The sequence below is a fragment of the Diuraphis noxia genome, unplaced genomic scaffold, assembly GCF_037042655.1.
Source record: "Diuraphis noxia isolate RWA-SAM2 unplaced genomic scaffold, SU_Dnox_SAM2 contig0003, whole genome shotgun sequence".
NCBI lineage: Eukaryota > Metazoa > Arthropoda > Insecta > Hemiptera > Aphididae > Diuraphis > Diuraphis noxia.
The window spans coordinates 60,622,553-60,640,090 of NW_028301713.1; the positions used below are offsets into that span (position 1 = coordinate 60,622,553).

Genomic DNA, 17,538 nt, shown 5'->3' on the forward strand with positions numbered 1-17,538 from the left:
GTATACAACTTTACTGTTTACCTACATAAATATTAAATTGGTCTCAGTTGTCAGTTCTGTGATTCAACTCAAAAATTTTAAATAACAATATTGTTTGGTTATTTGTTGTTGATGAATGACTACTTTTAGTTTTATAATTTTTGAATTAAATTTGTATTTTATGAGAGTAAATTTTGATACAAGTTAAATAATTCAAAGCTGTTATCATGGTAAAATATCTTTACAAAATGTTCTAAAATGTATTTTTTTATTCTGTTTAGGTAATTATTTTAATTTGTTATAATTGTTATTTGTTGTTTTGATTTCAGTTGGCTCTGTTCAATTTACAAAGTCTTTTGACAATTTTATTGTTGTCTATTTGTACATGCACTTATTTACGGCAGTTATTACCAAGTATTATCGATAGGAATAAAGTTGGGTAAGATAAATAAATATTATTAAATATTAAATAAAATAAATTAAGCGTTTATTGTTCAATTGATTTCACCTTTGTTGTGCTATGATAAATTATTATTAGTCGCTTGCAGGAATTACTATGAATTTTGGAATTCATGAGGAGCCACATTAGTACTTCATATTTCAGCAAATAAGTTTTAATCCAAAAAAAATCTCTTATTTTGTGATCTTAAATAATTTACAAATTAAGTGCATAATAATTTCTCATAGACTTTTAGAACATTGAGAAGCAAGTTTCTAAACTACAAATGTATAGTTATAAATTAACATTTTACAGAATGCCATTGAACATTTTAACTAAACAAAATTTAAAATTTATATTTCACTGATAAATACTCATACTTAAATGTACACATTTATTTATGATAATATTGATCCATATATTTTTATTTTTTAGACCATTGGGAACGTTTTGGAAGTTAGCCAGAATTGGAGAAAGAAAAAGTCCATACGTATCATTTTGTTGTATTGCGATGGCTTTCAGTATTTTATTTTGGACATAATTGTAATTATGTCATAATTTTTAATTAAAAAGAAACAAGTAATTTGTACATATTTTATGATACTTTATTTATAATTTTTGCATAAACATGGTTAAAATTCTAATATTAGTATTCTGTTACATACCAACTCAATTAATTTGTTTTTGATAAAAATATTTGATTCATTTTCTAGATATTTTTAATATTGTATTCAGTTAAATTATTTCAAACAATAAAACTATGATTTGAAGTACTTATTCTTAAAGTTATTTTGTTTTTAAAGATAACAAAAATGTCAATATTGTCTTTGGTCCAATTACTAAAATAAATATATATACCATTTTAGTAATTTTGTTTTTTTTTTCATTTATAATTATGTTTTTTGTTTATTGTAAATTTGTATGTTTAATCAGCTATAAAAGAATCAATGGATTCGATTGGGTTAGCTACACTGCAACAAAAAATAATTTACCCCTCTATCAAATAGATTTGACGATCAGTTTGTCATAAACTGATAATAAGTACCTATATGGTTTACCTATGGATTAAAATATACCTTAAATATATCCCCCTATGTATTCAATATATTTTAGTCAGAATAGCTATTTTATGAATTATTTTTTAATATAATTTATATGAATTAATTTAATATTTAATTTATATTTGTTTTATTCAATATTATTAATAATTATTGCATAGTTTATTATATTAGTAGACTGTAGTATTAATAAACTTTATTAGTTTTTAGGTTTATGAGTATTTTGATTGTATAAATATTTTGAATATGCTACCATTTTTGATATTATGTTATCTATGGTTATTAGTTATTACTTTATTAGTTTATATGAGTCTCACCAAAAATACCAAATTGAGCTTGTTGAAAACTAGTTTCGCTCAAAAATTACAGTTTTTCCTAAATTATTTTATGATTTTCTAGTTAGTTTTTACTATTTTTCATTTTTACTTCTTAAAAATACCAACTACAAAAAAGGTTAGGTTTTATAGATTCAATTTTCTATCAGGAATCATCCTTAAAGTTTAAAAAAATCGAATAAAGAAGTAAAATCAGTCTACACTTCTACGGATACACACATGCACATAAAAAAGTTTAAAACAATTAATTACCAACTATATTCAATGTTTTTATGTTTTTTATTTTATTTATAACAGTTAAAAAGTTTCAGCATATAATATTTGCTATTACAAGTTTTAGATTACGATTTAATATTCAATGTAATAGTTCTTATATAAAACTGTTAAGGGGGCGAGAGGAGTAAAATCATATCTTCATCCACCATCATAATGTGTCAAGAATGAATCAGATCAACTGCCTTTGAACCCAGTCATTACAGATCACTTTTATGCATTATACATCATTCCATACGCAGTTTTTCTGCATCAAGACTAAGAATGCCTTGGCGTTAACAATATCTGTTGAGTTCCATCGCTGAAAGAATTCTGTGCTAGTTGTGTCCTGTTTGATATGTGTCTAATATATGGTATATAATATGTAAAATTATCGCCTTTACCTATATTGTACATAATTAATAATAGATTGTAAATTTTCTTAAAAAAAAAAAATACCAAAAAACACTTTCAACTATCAAACAATTTAGTGGGATACAGACTACAGGAATACTATTTACAATAACCTATGTATAGTATATTTTTAACTACTATATAAAAAATTATTATTATTCTATTATCATTGACGTAATACATTATACTCAACAAAGATATAAAGTATAAACTTTATACTGTTTGTGGTTTATAATTTTATACCAGTGATGACACTCATTAACACCTCATAAAATGTATAAATATTCAATTCTCTGATAGTCATAGACACACTGTGTATTTATGCTAATTGCTATTATTATTTATTAATTATTATATTATTACATATTATAATTATTATTTTAAGCTTTTAGTGTTGGCCTGTTATTTGTTGCCTATCGAGTATCTGTCGGAGAGGTGGCATGTAAGGTCACCATCCAATCATATGTTTTATAACTGCCTTATCAAGGCTCTTAAAGTTTAGGCTTTTGTTTGGGTAATGGGAATAAAGAAAAAAAACAATGATAATAATTCTATTTTTTGTACGACACTACGACTTTCTATAGTGTCTTTACTCTTTTATCGCCGAAGTACCTACTCTCTTATTCTCACATAGAGGCCAATATTGTGAAACGTTGATTACATTTTTAGATTTAGACCGTTCAACCTCAATATTTCTCATTTTATCAACTAAGTCAATTTTCGCTCAAATGTTCAATATACGTTTACGTGTTCCGCCATCGATGTGCTTATGGAGTCGTTGGACATATTGAATCTGCGAGTTGGCGAATGTTCGTTTTTGGAAATAGCCTTGGCCGATATCAACCATTATATTAAAACTTTCGTTTTAGAAAAGAAAACGTTTGTAACTGCATAAATCTTTTACCTTTGGATACTTTATTTGTTATCTCCAGGAATAACATTTTTTAATTGTTTGTTTTTTTCTTTGTGTTTCAGAAATGTAGTACTTATTTTTCCTCCATTAAGCGCACGTAATCGGTTTTTAGTGCATATGCTGGTGCAAAAATTCTTTAACAAATTGAACACCATATCTGTTGGTAGTAGCTACGGAAGACGCTTAGTCGTTTATCATTCTTCACTTAAACCAATGTAAGTTAAAAATTGAAATTGAAAACATTATTAGAACTAATTTTTCAAATAAATTTTAAACTTAGGACTCTAGCTGGGTCTGATGCTGTTTAAATTATGTGATACACTATGTGAGAACTTTTTGTGTAGTCATGTATTAATATAATATAACATTTTATTTCTGTATAAAATATGTTGAGGTTCATTTAATGTAGAGATATTTGAGGTATACTTGTTTGTTAATTAAACATAAAAAGTTTATTTGATTCAAATTCTAAATAATAATATTAATACTATTGTCAGATCAATTTCTTAATGATAAATTAGTTTAGACTCTTTTATGTTATTCTTATTTTAATTCATTTTCATTATAGTTTAACTATGTATATCCCCCCTGAAATTTACCTAATGTTTTATAATATTCAACTTTAGTTTCAAGCTACAATTTTGAAGTTATTCAAAGAAATTACTGGTGAAATTTATGGTTCATGGGTCAATTTTCTTGTGCTAAAACAAGCTTAAATATTATACCCTAAATAAAGATTCAATTAAGTGCAAAGTATATTGAGTGATGTACCAACTATGACATTCGTTATTAAAGTTATTTCAGTAGATTATAATCTTTCAGGTTATTGTGAAACCACTAAATACTATTAAAATATTGCTATCCGTGCATTTTTGTTTCCGTCTTACACACATCCGACATACCAAATATTTGTTTTCTGATTTAAATAGTGTGTTATAAGTTTTGATGTAAGAGTAAATTGATCTATTATCAAAATATTATTTATGCTTAAGCATTGGTGATTTTTTCTATATTTTAATTTTCAAACAAAAATATGGGTATGAGAAATATCACACATTAAAAATGCTCATATCTTGTTTGAAAATTAAAAATAAAATAAAAACTGATACCTACTTAAGAATAGATTATGTTCTTACTTAAAAGTTTGATCATAGGTATTATTGGTATCAATACTCTACTTTTACATCAAAACTTACAATGCTCTATTGAAACCAGTGAATGAAAATGACCTATGCCGTATGTGTGTAAGACGGATACAAGAAATTTAAAAGTAGCTTCATCTTAAATGTTATTTTAAAAATGTATAATAAGTTACAAAAAAATACTTGATTTCCATCCAAATTTGTAATACATAAATATTGTTATTTTTTATTTTTTTGTTTTAAGAAATCTGTTTTTGCTAATGCTATATTCAGGGCTCGTAATTTCATGCACTGAAAAATGAATAATTTAGCAAGCATTCATGCACAAAAAATTGGCAAAATGGTATTGAAATATGCATTTATATGTACTAATATTTTTAAATCATGCACTTAAAATATGCATAATACAAAAAAAAAAAAAATCATAAACAAATATTGAAATAAGAAAATATATTTATTAATTGATTTTTATAAATTATATATCACTCAATGTATTTAATTCATATACCTTGTAGAATTCAAAATTTTGTCATCTTCACCTTTCTTGATAAATGTTTGATTTATTTACAAATACGAATTGATAAATTTTCATATGCACGTTGCATAGTGGAGGATGGTAGTGGTAATGATAATATTGTTTACTGGGTAAAACATGTAAAACCAATATAGTCGTACAAGAATAAAAATAAATTTATACCAATACTATAATTTTTAAATGAGAAAGTAAATGAAAATTAAAAAGAATTCAAATATTAATTTTGTAAACATTTTATTTTATGAGATTATATGCATTAATAACTCTAAAAAATCAACTATATGTTAAATATACTTTAACACTTAAAATATGCATAAACCGGGGCATAAACATGCACTATTAAACTTCATATTTTTATTATTATTAAAATGGATTTGTATCTCAGTTAGCGTATTTTTCTGTGTTGCTAGAAAAACATACAAATGTTTATGCATGAACTTATGAGCTCTGGTTATATTAATCTAATTGTTTACTAATTGTAGTATTTAAATTTAACATCGGAAGAGTAAAGAATTGTATTCAAAAAATAGATTAAAAATCACCTCTAATTATTATAGTTATTAAACAGTTTAGTGGTACATATTTAGTTTAAATAATTTCTTAATTAATTAATACTATGATTATAGTTTGTCATTTGAATTGAATAATTGGTAAATCTCCTCTAAAAAGTCTAAAATATATGGTTTTATTTTTATTAAATATGATAATGATCTTGGTATTTCTATAATATCTATATTGATCTTATAATTTTATTGTAAATTATGTAATTAGCACTTAATTCAAGCTAAATAAAATAAATTTAGGATGTTATTAGTTTGAATGTAATATACCTAATTAATGTATCAGTATTAATATATATATATATATATATATATATATATATATATATATATATATATATTTATTATTAGGTATTTATAAACCTGAATTAATAGTTAATAGTGTATGTACTACCAAATAAATATTTTAAAATGTGATTATAAATTTGTTTAATAGGATTTGTGAAACAGAACAGGATGATGCTGAAATGCATTATGAAAATAATTCTAGTTTATATCGAGCATATAGAACTCCTAACGAAAGGAAGGCTCAAGAAAGATTACTTCAGTCACTTAAGCCTAAAACATTAAATCCAAGTACAAGGTAATTTCATGTTCATTAATTATTTTAGTATTAACTTCCAATCAATATTTTAAAATATTGTCTAAATTTTTTTAGATCCCATCAGCGCAAAAAATCTAAAAGGCCAGATATTCCTATTTATATACCCAAAGCACTTAGAGGATTAGCCAATAATACTGTTTCCAACACTAGTAGTACAAATAGTTGTTCAGATTCAACTCCATCAAATAAACTTGGTGCTAGTTCTAGAATTCAAGACGATTCAAGCAATAAATTTTATTCAAAAGATATGAAAGATTCAATATCAATTTTTAACCATGTTCAACATAGTAATATTATTTTATCAGCTTTAGATTCATATAAATTTGTAGACTTATCAAATGGAATGTTGATGGATGATGTTAATAATGAAACTAAAACTTCATATTATGATGTTTCATCTCAGTTCTCAGATTCTGTAGCTTCTAGTATTCTTCCAGATTCAATAGATAAAAATAAATTTAATTCAAATTCATCAGCAGCAAATGAAATAATTAAAATTAAAGATCCTAACTTGGAGTATAATGAATTGGAGTCTGATATTGTGGGAAGTAAAATTGACAACAGTGTTAGTGTTTTAACTAGAAGTGAAAATGTAAGTTGTATAAATATTCAAGATTCTACACCAGTTAATTTACCTGACCATCAAATATCAGATGTTAATGATACAATTGCTACTGACGATATACTATTACCTCAAAAAACTATAAAATCAATAAATCCAATTTTAATTGATGATAACAGCTCGAATATGTCTAATAACCAAACAGATGAATTGCAAGAAGAAAATAAAGTCGTTTTTACTAATGAGCCTGAAATAGCATTAAAAGAAGAACACAATTCAAACTGTCCTCATTATTGTTTGGATGATAGTTTCACAAGTGGACCATTAACGGATATAGATGAAAATTATTCTAAAAATTTAAATGAAGAGTTGATTGTCCAGCAAAGTCCGTTGTTAATTAATAAGTCTCCAGAAATTCTTGAAACTAATGAAAAGAAAAAGGAAAAAAAAAAAAAGAAAAAGAAAAAGATTTTAGATGTTGATGAATGTAGCTGGGAAGATATGTATGATAAAGAAGATGATTATATACATCCATTGCTCATGAAAGAAGTAAGTTATTTTATTATTTGAAGTAATAAATGTATAATGCCAGCAATTCTACTAAAAAATAATTTTGATTCCATAATTTTATGTTAAAAAAAAAAATCATACCTAATTTAACAATAGTTAAAAATAAAATAATCTATTCTCCTGTTACCTAATTTATTTCCTCATAAGATAATTTTGTTGTTATAATCTATCTAATAATTAGTTAAGTTTCTTTACTCAATATAATTATTATTCTGATCACCATTCTCGTAACATTAAGGTTTGAAAAGACCAGTACATTGATAAATGTTTCAAAAATAACAACAGTTCAATTAAACATTTATTCTTTGTAGGTTCTTCATAACCTTATCTTATAATAGAATTTTTAAAAATACATTTATTTAAATTTTAAATTGTGTTAAACCTATGAATTAATTTCTACACGTGTTTATTATTTCAGTCAGTTTAAAAATCTGGTTTTATTAATAATGTTACTAAACTTGTACTTAAATATTTATATATTTATTTTTATTTTAGTTAGTCTCTACAATAGGAAAGGTTCAAGTACAATGTGCAAAAGAAGATTACCGAAGCTATCAAACAATTGAAGAACGTTCTGGTGATGGCGAGTGTGTTATTGAGGTGTATGGTTTTTCTTCTGATCTGAAAACAATTGATCTAATGAATCAATTTGCTGCATTTCGCAAAAATCATTTTGAAATTATTTGGGTGGATGATACTCATGCATTAGCAGTATTTGAAAGTCCAAATTTAGGTGAACATAAAATAATTTATCTGAAAGTTAATATTTTTGAATTTTATAAATTATAATATTTTAAATAGCTGATCAAGCATTGAACACACCATTAGTTCTTGTGAAAACAAGGCCACTTAAGAATGCTACCAAAGAATCAAAGCTCAGAGCAGCTTCAGTTGTTCCTCTCCCAGCAACTAGGCCTAAAACTTGTACTGCAATGGCTAGACGACTAGTGAGCAGTGCTTTAGGACTAAAGATGAATGTACCACCAGATCTTATAAATGCTGAACGTACATTGTTGGCAAATGCTAAAGGTAATTTTAATTGAGTATTTATTGTTGTCAGTATCTTTTGATGTGTTTATTATTGTTTTAGAGAAAAAGATTCGTGACGCTCAACAAAAACATAGTATATGGAACAATGAATCATGATGACATGATCATTACCATAGTGTATAAAATACACAAAATTATTATTTTTTTAACGCCACCAAACATTTTCTAAGCATTAAATAATTTGAATAAACTGTGGTCTTGTAAATTTTTGTGTGCAGTGGGAATTATGCTATGTAATATATTTATATAATATATATATATGTATAATATATTTATTGACAGAATCAGCAAAAAAATATAAATTAATTGTTCACAATTTTTTGAATTAGTATTTGGATAGTTATATTAAACTATTTTAAATTAAGTTATGTATTAGTTTTGTTATATTTTTTTTAATAATAATTCATATTATTTCTAATAATAAATTATAGTTTTAATACCACTTTGGATCATTAAGTGATGTGATAATCATCTGACTGGTACCTAAAAAACTAAGAATCTATTATTAAGAACAATAAAGGTAAAATTATTATCTAGGGCCCCCACATAAACTTTTATTGATTATACTATTTTTAAGTAAGTTATGATCATTTTAAAATGTACAGTTTAAAAAAGATCTTAACTTACTTAAAAATAATTATAGCCTGTGTGGGGTCCACATAATAATAATTCCTTAGAAAAAAAAATAATGATAATAATACCTTCAAATTTTATAATTGGCCAATTCACTTTAATATTAAAACCAACACCACAATATTGAATCAGGTGAATGAAAATTTGTGTATCATGTGTGTAATACAGAGACAACACATTCAGGTATGACGTTCTCTTAATGTATATTGGATTTTGATTTATTTATTTTTAGACATGGACAATATTCCACATATAAATTTAGACAAGTGCAATAATTAGAAAATAGAAATTACAAAAAATAAATAAACCACTTAATAACTAAATTAAATAGAATTTACAATGAAAAATGATTTATCAATATAACATTTTATAAAAATAATAACTATTACAATATATTATATTTAAAGAAAAAATTCAATCTCATTATTAAGACTTCAGAGTATTACCATTCATTACCATTCATTACATAATAAAGTGTTTAAAGGGGAGAATAACATGACATATCTAAGAGAGGTATGGGAAATATAAAATAAGCAGGGATCTTATATTTTGAGAGTTAGTATTTTGTTTAATAAGACTGTAAATGCAAATCATGTTTATCTCATACTATTGTTTAATATTTTTTTTTTTTAAAGAAGAATAACAAAGTCACAAGGGTCATTCTTTTGATCAGCTAAAGATTAAGGATTTACTAAGTTAGGTACTGACATTGGGGTTATCAAGTTTATAAGGATAACATTATTATAAATTGAAATTGTAAATTTTTAATTAACATTAATTTTTCACTGTTTCTCTATTATTTATGCTTTGCAATCTGTTTAAGTTACGTGAAATAAAATGATTTTAATTTTTCACTATTTTATTAAATTTTAACTTTGAGATTTATAATTTACAACCTATTTATTTAAGTCTAGAAATAATGTGAGTCACGGTTTCCTTAAATTATAGGCTTTACGGTTAATTTATAAAATACAGGAATGTAATAATATTTCTAGATCAGTGAATGGTCCAAATGTATTAGATGTAATAGTATGCCTGGTACGGTGAAAAGGTAAAGGGGAAATTAATTAACCATCAATAGTTAGGTCAAAAATTTGATAGGTACAAAAATAACTTTTTAACTAGATTTTAAGCTTTTTAACTATGTTGGTAGTTAATGCTCCAGTACTTCACCTTCTATTTGTGCACTAATTAGTGTATGTTGCACTAAAAGTCTAAAACATATAATGTCGATACCCATCGGTTCTCGATTTGTCCGCGACTTTCCGATGAAGATGTCCATTATCCGTTGAAGGGTTACATTGCTTTTAACTAATTACTTATTAGTACCTACTTTACTAAACATGATATTAAACATAACAACTGTAATAAAAAAAAACAAGTGTTCAAATTTATTGATAATTGATATTACGCATCTCAGATCCTCCTAAAGTATTTCTGTATCCACGACTGTTACACCCTCACCAAAAACAGTTCAATTTGTAATCGGTGTCCTTTGAAACATTGCGATTCGTGAGTACACACTACATTCCACCATTTCTATCCATATAATTAACACTTGGTATATAGTTTGCTGTCAGTACACATACTTTAGGGTATAACTTTGTACACCGCACAAGTACCACCCTCGGTATAAATAATGTAAACTAAAACCAACCAATGAGGTTGACCGTAAACTTGCTCAATATCTCAAGTATAATACTGCCGTATACTAATGAAAGAATGATTGTAGTTTAACGCTAATGATACAGATAGTATAACATTATATTGGATTAAAAATAATCTAAAATTATATTAGTATTTAATCCATATTTTCTTGGACGAATAGTGTTGGTAATAAAATTATACAGCATGAAATGAACCAGCTTTAAGGAATGAAGCCTCCGGTTCTCTGTTAGTGAAATAACTATTGTATTTTCGATTATTTCAATAATAAATTATCACCCTCATAATATAGTGATTTCAAACATTTCCAATCATGTAAAATATTGTGCATACAAAATACAACAATATGAAAAATGTTTGTACCTATACACGATCGAACAATAGAGTACCTATATGACGGCATTTTAGATATATGAAATTGTATATACATACATATATATATAGGCTTGGCGTAAACCAGGATTCATATATATTGTTTATATCCGAAAACTGTAAAAAACTTAATTTCATTTATACTTAACCACCCCCCTCCTCCAATTCATAATTCAGGCTACGCTACTGTATATTCAGATTGAACTAGGAATGATAAAAGGTGCGGGTTATACAAAAAATTCTATTTTTGTATATGGTACCGGAAATGTTGACATTTAGGAAATGATAATAGTTCCTAGGAGATGTTGACAATTCCTAATAACGGAAGGAAATGATATAATTTCCTGGTATATGTTATCATTTCCTACCGATATCAGGCAAGGATGCAATATATATTTTTTTTAGATATTTCTATTTAATCTATCTAATTTAAATATTACTTATATCTATATGAAACATAATTATTAATTACCCTACTAGGTATTATCCTAATAAATAATTAATAGGTAATCATTAAAAAATCAATTGTTGTCAAACCTTTTTTTTCATCACTCTAATTTGTGTAATAATTTTAAAACAGTAGTATAAGATCCAATAAATTTGCATTGCAAGGATTTATCTCCGTTCTCGTGTATGATATCTCTGACATACGTTTTATAAATCAACTTTCAGTAGGCAGGTACCTACCTATATTTTTAGAATATGAATAATATTGACAGGAGTGGTACCCATCCTATATGAATTTTTCACATAAGAAAACAACAAAACCTGTGTGTAAAAATTTAAATATTTAATATATATTAAATGTACAGTGTAGATTTTAACTTTAATATTATACGCGGTGATGTTAGAATAAAATATTTATTTAGGTAGGTAACTGTTAATTGATTAATTTGATAGAAAAGTGTATTAGAACAATATCTATTTTTTATATTAAAGATAATCGTTCACACGAAATATTCAGCAAATAAATATATGCTTAAATGCAGGGTTATATATGTATATAGGTAATCTTAAACAGGCAAACAGTCGATGAAAACACGATTGAGAGGTAGGTGGCCAGGTGGATAGACAAATCGAGCGCGAATTTAGGGGGGCAGGGGTGTTTAGAGCTGAAGCATCCACCGTTCCGCATATTGAACTTTTTTTTATTATTATATATATATATATCAGTACAGTATAGAACAAAACGTATTAATTGTAGACATGTCTACATGGAGACTACCTACTACCAAATAAAGTTGATTTTGTTTTCACAGTGAAGTTGTTCATGATAAGTAGGTACCTATAAAGGAGCTTTATTACCAATATATAGAACTCACTATAATATAGAACTGCCACTGGACAAATTCAAAATAAAGGAAAATTGTCACATTTAAATTGAAAGGTAGCGTTGCTGCGTTGTTGCGTTGTTCTTTGTAAGCTCTGTAATTTGAGTTTATATTAATTAACATGCATAATACAGATGCCTACCATTGCTTAGATATTAAGTAATTAATTAATTAATTACATGCCTATTTACATGGGTGGAAGATTCCATCATGATTCATATATTAACCACATTGGTACCACCACGATATAATATTAAACAATAATATTGTGTTTTAATAATATATTGATGTGTTGAGGTAAAGTCGTACAATGCATTAATATATGTCGTCATAATAATATTATAGGTACCTATATTAGGACGCGGTTGTGATGATATTGTAAACGACTTTGACGGATCCTATATACCTAGTAAACGGACGAAAAAAATATTAGTCTATCTCACGACGGGCCACGATAGAAGTAAATCGTGCCTTGAACAAAATGTGTTTAAGCTTGCGCATCTCAAATTTGAAAAAAAAAACAATTCAGACTCGAATGACTGGCTATGCCAATAATATATTATATGCTCGTTCTATACGTTCTGTTTATCTAAGCGATAAATTCACCGAGCGCTAAATAAATGACGAGTCAGTAATCTGTAAATCGTTACACGGTTCACGGTACACCTTTCAGCGGTATTTGAAGAGGAAAACCCGGTTAACCGGTATACCGCGATATAGGACGTTATATGTACCAATATAATCATCAACCCTACCTAAACACATAGATTTTAAAGATATGGATAGGCCCTGGCGCCTTACCTATACCTATCCCTATTATACACGAAACGTTGTGCGGTACAAGAGAACGCTGGTTACCAATAATTGGTTAGGAGTGGTTCGAATATGGTTGACTGTCAGCTAGTTGTTTTTTGATAAAGACGCATTCACAGCTACGCTGTGTGTCGTGTCGTGTTGATCAACTCGTAATGTGATTGAACTTTACTTTTTTCGTGTTATATTGTAATAACTAGGGCTCGGATGTTGTTGCACTAAAAATGTTATAAAATTGATTGCATTATTGCTGTGAAAAAACCCAACTTAAAAATTGCAATAAAAAAATATTCTGTACCAAAAAAAAAAAAAAAATATATATTAACAAATTATTTTATGAAATGGATAGTCATTTTATTAAGTAATATTATAAAGTGTTATTAGATAGGTTTTAAACGAGTAGATAATAAAAAAGATTCAAATTCAAATTCTCGTCAGTTGTCATTAAAAATCTGGTAAATTGTGCGGTCTACTTATTTTTTCAGAAATCTACAATTAATTTTATCAAAATTTTTTTTATTTAAACTATTTTTGATTTGGTTTTTTAAAAAAACCTTACCTTACCTTAAAAATTATTGCACTGTATAATCTAACAAAAAAAGTGAAAACATAAAAAAATATATAAAATTGTATTAAAAATGACGACAATCAACAAAATTACAATAAAATTGAAAAAAGGTCAAAAATTGCAAAAAGTTTCACTTCAAAATTTTATATATTAATTGGTACTCGTTTGAAATAAATTTATAACTTACTTAGCAACGAATCCGAACATTAGAAAAAAAAATTGCAAATGCAACAACATACGAGCCCTAGTAATAACCAAGTTGCAACCGAGTAAGTAAATCAAAAATTGAATAATGTAGACGAATATTATTATAACCGTTATACCTTACACCTACTATACCCTGCAGTGCTCGAATTGGGAAAAATTAAGTAGATCAAAACAATGATTTAAAAATTGCGTTCCAAGTGCACAATTGCTGAACACAGACCCGTGGAGAGCTTTGCACCTCCCGTTAACTTAACTTTTTTCAAGGTGTGGATCCAACGTTCCCAACTCTCTTTAAGTAATTTTTGTTTCGTCGGCGGCGATCTCGACGAGCATTTTTTTTTATTAGGGTCAAAATGCTTGGATTATTGTGTGTTACCTAGAAATAGACATTTAAATGTAGATTAGGTTAATATAATAATTGAACTACAATAATAACATTTGATTATTATGATATGATTATATTATATTATATGATTCCATCTTGTACATTGATTATTTGTCCGGTTACCAGCACGCACTGTTCTATGTTGTATCCATCACATTCCAAACTGAAAGCGAAAACAAAGATGAAATTGAACGTTGTTTACGTCATAGGTACTCTTTTAGTACTTTCAATGTATGTATTTTTAAAATACGTAACCCACTCTTTAGTTCTATGTGACATGATATCTTTCAAATTAAGTAATTCTTAATAAAAATAAAAATATTATATAGGTAAGTACAAATAATAATAATTTTTTTTTCTTGACCATAAGCATTCAGCAGGGGTAGTAAATGTTAATTAGTTTATTTTCTATAATATGCATATTAATTACTTTTTTCAATGCCGTTGACAGGGATAAACGCAAGGCCATCTAGTCGTATTGCACAAAATGCACTGAATGTCTCATCTTCTCTGTAATATGTTTCCAATACTAGTTTTTACACTTATCGTTGTGTACTTTGATATAAAAGCTAAAAATAGCCCTGTATTTGAATAACATATCCGAATGTCATTTATATTGCATTTATAACAGCTTTGAGCTTTCTCAAAATCACAATTTACAGTTTTTGGATCAGCATACATTTATAGTTCTTCACATTTTTCTATAATAATAGTTAACATATTTTCATATGTTGTTTGTGTTTTTCATCGAGCAATATACATATATACAGCCGTGATGAACACATTATTTATTTCTACTCTTATTACATTAAGTTGTTAGAATATGTTGGGAGCGAGGGGAAAATTATCATCCATATACCACGAAGACGATTTAGTTAAACATCGAAGACCGTTATCACTGGCAAATATGATTAATCGTTCTCCTGACATCATACCATTACCATACAACAAAAATCTTGTTGAATTTGTATCACCAAGAACACACACCACTAGAAATCCACGTCCATGGGCGCCGGGTTTTCCAATTTTCATGGGGTGCTCAAAATCCTAAATTATTTAACTTGTACCTAATCAAAAAAAAAAAAAAATCAACAAAGAGTGTTAAATTAAACAAATTATAGTTTCTCGTTTATTGACTTTATAATAAATTATAACTTATATACAAATAAGTAAGCAAAAATTTCTAAGTTTCTAATAATGAATTAAAATAGCTTAACAAATTTCAAAGGTATTGAGTCTCACTTTGGTGGTCTTTATAAATTTGTTAGCAATATTTTCAATATTTATTTCTTCTTGTTTATGTACATTTAATAATGCTACATCATTAAGCCGTGTTTGCGTCATTGTTGACCTTAAAAATGTTTTTAAACGCCGAAGAGCAGAAAAAGAACGCTCAGCAGTACACGACGAAACTGGTTCGGTTAACATAATTTTAATTAATTTTACAATTTCTGGTACCAAATCTTGTAAGTACACTTCTTGTTTTAAAAAATCAATTGCGTCTGACACTGATGATATATTAAAATTTTTTGCTTTAGCGACATCTAACATAATATTGCGATGCAATTCTAATTTTGTCCCATCGAAATCAGAGCCATAGTATTCAATTATAATAGATGTGTTTATTTTTTGAGGATCTACTATAAAGTTTTCTACTGTGGCAAGATGTTCAAGTACGTTGCTTTGAAACCTGTTATGCAGAGCAGATAACGTGGTATCAACACATTCAAAAAATAGTGCTTTATACTGCTCTTTAGCTGACATAAAGTAATGTTCCTGTCCCCCTTCGATCAAACGTTTTGGAGTTTTTCTTTGTTTAGATAGCTTGACTTCACCTAAGCCTAGCTCTTCAGATTTATTGATTATAACTTCCCATTATTGGTCGAACCCGGATTTTCGTATTTCTTCTATAGAAATTATGATAGCTTGAATTTTTAATCTTGCATCTTGAAAATGCAAAGATTTTTTTTGCAGTTCCGAATTTAAAACTTCTATTCTGTCAAAAATAAATATCATAATTTTCAACAAAAAATAAAAATCAAATTTATAAAGTAGTTTCGAAAGTCCACTAGCCTTAGCGTCTATTTCATTTTTTTCCTTGGTCAGCTCATCAAGAAATGTACGAAGTAAATTATAATTTGAATCGATTGATTTTAATGAAACAATTCTAACGCACCATCTTGTAGGACAAAAAGGCCTTAATGAAACATTATTTGAAGAACCGATTATATTTTGTTCAGATTGTAAAGAATTAAATATCGCCTATCGTTTAGGTGAATCTTTTACGAATGATATCATTGAAAATTATTATTTCTACATGTATTATAAATGTATAATATTAGCGTATTAAATATTTATATATTTTATTTATTTCATGGGGTGCTCGAGCACCGCAGCACCCCAATAGTCGGCGCCCATGTCCACGTCAAATACTAAATAAGCTAAACTAATTGGACTCACAGGATTATTTTTTGATTTTTGTCGACGTAATCTTCATTTTACAATTTCTGCTGGCGGTATTCGTGCTTGGACTTCTTGGGATAAATTCGCAACTTCTCTGACAAATACTTCAGCTGGTTTTATTTCATTCGTTTTAATAGTTTTTAGCATAATGTCCATACATTTTGTGATATTAACATCATTCTGGTTAGGTACTTTTACGTACTATCAAATGTTGACTTACTATACGTGGATTAGGTACTGTATTCTAATGTTGTTTTACAAATAGTTGGACATTTTAAGCTATTTTACTTCACACCTCGCCATGAAACTATTTCTTTACCTTTATATTTTATAACGTACATTTATCCATCTAAGCATCCTTTCTATCTATTTTCGTTTGAATTAATTAATTCCATAGTACAAAACAGATACACTGATGATTACGACTTTTAAAACTTGTACTACAAAGTCACATTGGAACACTGCACAATAGTCACCAGTAAACTAATGATTACAATTAACACCTACTACAATTCTACATCGATGACAGCAAATAATTGTTGATAAAAATGTCGAACTTGGACTGACTTATTATGTCTACTACGATAAAGATTACCTACAGGCTACAGATATGATATAATAGGTAAGTTATTGTAGTTTGACACCGATAGGCGATAACTAAAGCTTATGCACGCAAGATGCAACAATG

At 27.0% G+C, this 17,538-nt stretch overlaps 2 protein-coding genes across 2 annotated transcripts; both read left to right on the forward strand.

The window, feature by feature from the left end:
- Positions 1–1,283, forward strand: ksh (transmembrane protein 167A-like protein ksh). Its single transcript, XM_015511845.2, has 3 exons — positions 1–209; positions 309–418; positions 854–1,283. Exons 1-3 carry the CDS (start codon positions 207–209, stop codon positions 957–959), a joined length of 219 nt encoding a protein of 72 aa, XP_015367331.1. The 5' UTR covers positions 1–206; the 3' UTR covers positions 960–1,283.
- A 1,729-nt stretch (positions 1,284–3,012) lies between these two features.
- LOC107164137 (uncharacterized) lies at positions 3,013–8,838 on the forward strand. The gene is made up of 7 exons (XM_015511839.2): positions 3,013–3,356; positions 3,453–3,605; positions 6,064–6,210; positions 6,286–7,342; positions 7,859–8,096; positions 8,165–8,392; positions 8,454–8,838. The coding sequence occupies exons 1-7, from the start codon at positions 3,247–3,249 to the stop codon at positions 8,507–8,509; spliced, it is 1,989 nt and encodes a 662-aa protein (XP_015367325.1). The 5' UTR covers positions 3,013–3,246; the 3' UTR covers positions 8,510–8,838.
- The last annotated feature ends 8,700 nt before the right edge of the window (positions 8,839–17,538 follow it).